The sequence below is a fragment of the Egretta garzetta genome, unplaced genomic scaffold (assembly GCF_000687185.1).
Source record: "Egretta garzetta isolate BGI_Z169 unplaced genomic scaffold, ASM68718v1 scaffold1143, whole genome shotgun sequence".
NCBI lineage: Eukaryota > Metazoa > Chordata > Aves > Pelecaniformes > Ardeidae > Egretta > Egretta garzetta.
The window spans coordinates 6,616-9,483 of NW_009259125.1; the positions used below are offsets into that span (position 1 = coordinate 6,616).

Here is a 2,868-nt window from a genome sequence, read left to right on the forward strand (position 1 = left end):
CCTCACGGTTCAGGGCCGTGGCCCACAGAAGCCCCATGAGCAACCACACGTGGCTTGAGGGGCGACCTGCTTGGCCCAACCCCTCCAGAGCCCAGCGTGGCTCTGCCCGTGCTGGTGCCCAGTGCAGGGACATCCTGGGGAGCCAGGGGTGGGCACCCATGGAACAAAGGATGGGGCACCCATGGAGCCAAGGGTGGGGAACCCCGTGGAGCCAGGGGTGGAGAAACCCATGGAGCCAAGGGTGGGGAACCCCATGGAGCCAAGGGTGGGGAACCCCATGGGATCAAGGGTGGAGAAACCCATGGAGCCAAGGGCGAGGAACTCCATGGGGCCAAGGGATGGGACATCCCATGGGGCCAAGGGTGGGAAAACCATGGAGCCAAGGGCGAGGAACCTCAGGGAGAAAAGGGTGAGGAATCCCATGGGGCCAAGGGTGGAGAAACCCATGGAGCAAAGGGTGGGGAACCCCATGGGGCCAAAGGTGGGGAAACCCATGGAGCCATGGGTGAGGAACCCCATGGAGCAAAGGGCGAGGAACCCCAGGGAGCCAAGGGTGGGGCACCCATGGAGCCAAGGGTGGGGAACCCCATGGGATCAAGGGTGGGGAACCCCATGGGATCAAGGGTGGAGAAACCCATGGAGCCAAGGGCGAGGAACTCCATGGGGCCAAGGGATGGGACATCCCATGGAGCCATGGGTGAGGAACTCCATGGGGCCAAGGGTGGGAAAACCATGGAGCCAAGGGCGAGGAACCCCAGGGAGAAAAGGGTGAGGAATCCCATGGGGCCAAGGGTGGAGAAACCCATGGAGCAAAGGGTGGGGAACCCCATGGGGCCAAAGGTGGGGAAACCCATGGAGCCATGGGTGAGGAACCCCATGGAGCCAAGGATGGGACATCCCATGGAGCCAAGGGTGGGGAACCCCATGGAGCCAGGCACGGGACATCCCATGGAGCCAAGGGTGGGACATCCCATGGAGCCAAGGGTGCGGGGCCAAGACCCACCTTCCCGATGCGCTTCCCCTCCACTGCCAGTGCCTTCATCTTGGAGAAGTAGTGGTAGAAGGACACCACGTAGGTGATGATGGACTTCTCGTCGGGGTCCTCCATGTTGACATCTGCCGGGTGGCGAAGCGTCGGTCCCCCAGCCCCAAAGTCCCCCCCTGACCAGAAGCCCCAACCCGGGGCTGCTCCCCTCAACCCAGGAGCTCCCCCAAAAAAGTCTTTTGAGGTGGAAGATGAAGCCGGATGGGTGGAGATGCCCCACCCCACGTGGACGGACGGGACGGACGGACAGACACACCCCTCCACCACCCTGTCCCGTCCCTACCTTCAGGGTCCAGGAGCTTGCTGAGCCCCAGCTGCTGCTCGGCCGTGTTGAAGGCTTGTTGAAGGTTGAAGGTGGCGTTGGACTTGGTCAACTTGTGGAAGTCGATGAGATCCGGCCTACAAGCAGGGCACAGCCACGTGGAGCCCCCCAACTCTCAGGGGGAACCCAGGTGGCCGGGTTGTCCCCATCCCTCCACCCTCACCCCCCCTGGTGGACCTGTGCTTGTGGATGAGAGCGTTGAAGGCCAACCCATCCCTCCAACTGGTGGTGAAGTTCTGGATGTTCACCTCGGGGTAGCTGTGGGGAAAGGGGTGGGGTGGGGTGGGCACCAGCCCCCCCAGGGGTGGGGACGGCCTCACCCGGGCTACCTGGAAGCGGAGGATGATGGTCCAGATGAGGCCGAGGGTGAGGCGGTGGTTGCCGTCCACGATGTCGTGGGAGCCCACGTTCTCCAGGTGCACCCGTTGCTCCTTGAGGAACTGCAGGGCCTTGTCCACGTTCTCCAAGGAGTGGATCCGCATCCGGCCCCGCGTGGGTTTGGGCTGGTGGGGACACCGGCGCCCGTCACCCCCACCTGGGGCCCACCTTGGAGAAGGTCCTCCCACCCAGTTCATCCCAGCGTGGAGGTGGATGGGACCTGGGGGGTGGGGGTGGTGCTGGGGAGGTCCCAGCTCATCCCAAGCCATGGTAGATGGGATGGTGGTGGTGCTGGGGAGGTCCCAGCTCATCCCAGGCCATGGTAGATGGGACCTGGGGGGTGGTGATGGTCCTGGGGAGGTCCCAGATCCTCCCAACCCATGGTAGATGGGATGGTGGTGGTGCTGGGGAGGTCCCAGCTCATCCCAACCCATGGTGGATGGGAACTGGGGATAATGGTGGTGACGATGGGGAGGTCCCGGCTCATCCCAACCCATGGTAGATGGGTCCTGGAGGGTGGTGGTGATGATGGCAGGGCCCCAGCTCATCCCAACCCATGGTAGATGGGACCTGGGGGGTGAAGGTGGTGACCATGGGAAGGTCCCAGCTCATCCCAAGCCATGGTAGATGGGAACTGGGGGGTGAAGATGGGGAGGTCCCAGCTCCTCCCAACCCACAGTAGATGGGAACTGGGGGGTGATGGTTGTGAGGACGGGGAGGTCCCAGTTCCCCCCAACCCATGGTAGATGGGACCTGGGGGGTGGTGGTGATGACGGGGAGGTCCCAGCTCATCCTGGCTCATGGTGGATGGGACCTGGGGGGTGGTGATGGTCCTGGGGGGGTCCCAGCTCCTCCCAACCCATGGTAGATGGGACCTGGTGGGTGGTGATGGTCCTGGGGAGGTCCCAGCTCCTCCCAACCCATGGTAGATGGGACCTGGTGGGTGGTGATGGTCCTGGGGAGGTCCCAGCTCCTCCCAACCCATGGTAGATGGGACCTGGTGGGTGGTGATGGTCCTGGGGAGGTCCCAGCTCCTCCCAACCCATGGTAGATGGGACCTGGTGGGTGGTGATGGTCCTGGGGAGGTCCCAGCTCCTCCCAACCCATGGTAGATGGGACCTGG

The 2,868-nt window shown here is 63.8% G+C and overlaps 1 protein-coding gene across 1 annotated transcript in view; it reads right to left on the reverse strand.

The window, feature by feature from the left end:
* SPTBN4 (spectrin beta, non-erythrocytic 4) overlaps positions 1–1,870 on the reverse strand; it is a gene marked incomplete at both ends in the record, with an annotated part of 8,480 nt that extends 6,610 nt beyond the window's left edge. The window contains 3 exons of the mRNA XM_009635545.2: positions 1,004–1,116; positions 1,329–1,444; positions 1,545–1,870. Of these exons, the coding sequence (XP_009633840.2) occupies positions 1,004–1,116; positions 1,329–1,444; positions 1,545–1,870 (555 nt within the window). The remainder of the gene's footprint in view (positions 1–1,003; positions 1,117–1,328; positions 1,445–1,544) is intronic.
* Positions 1,871–2,868: the final 998 nt, after the last annotated feature.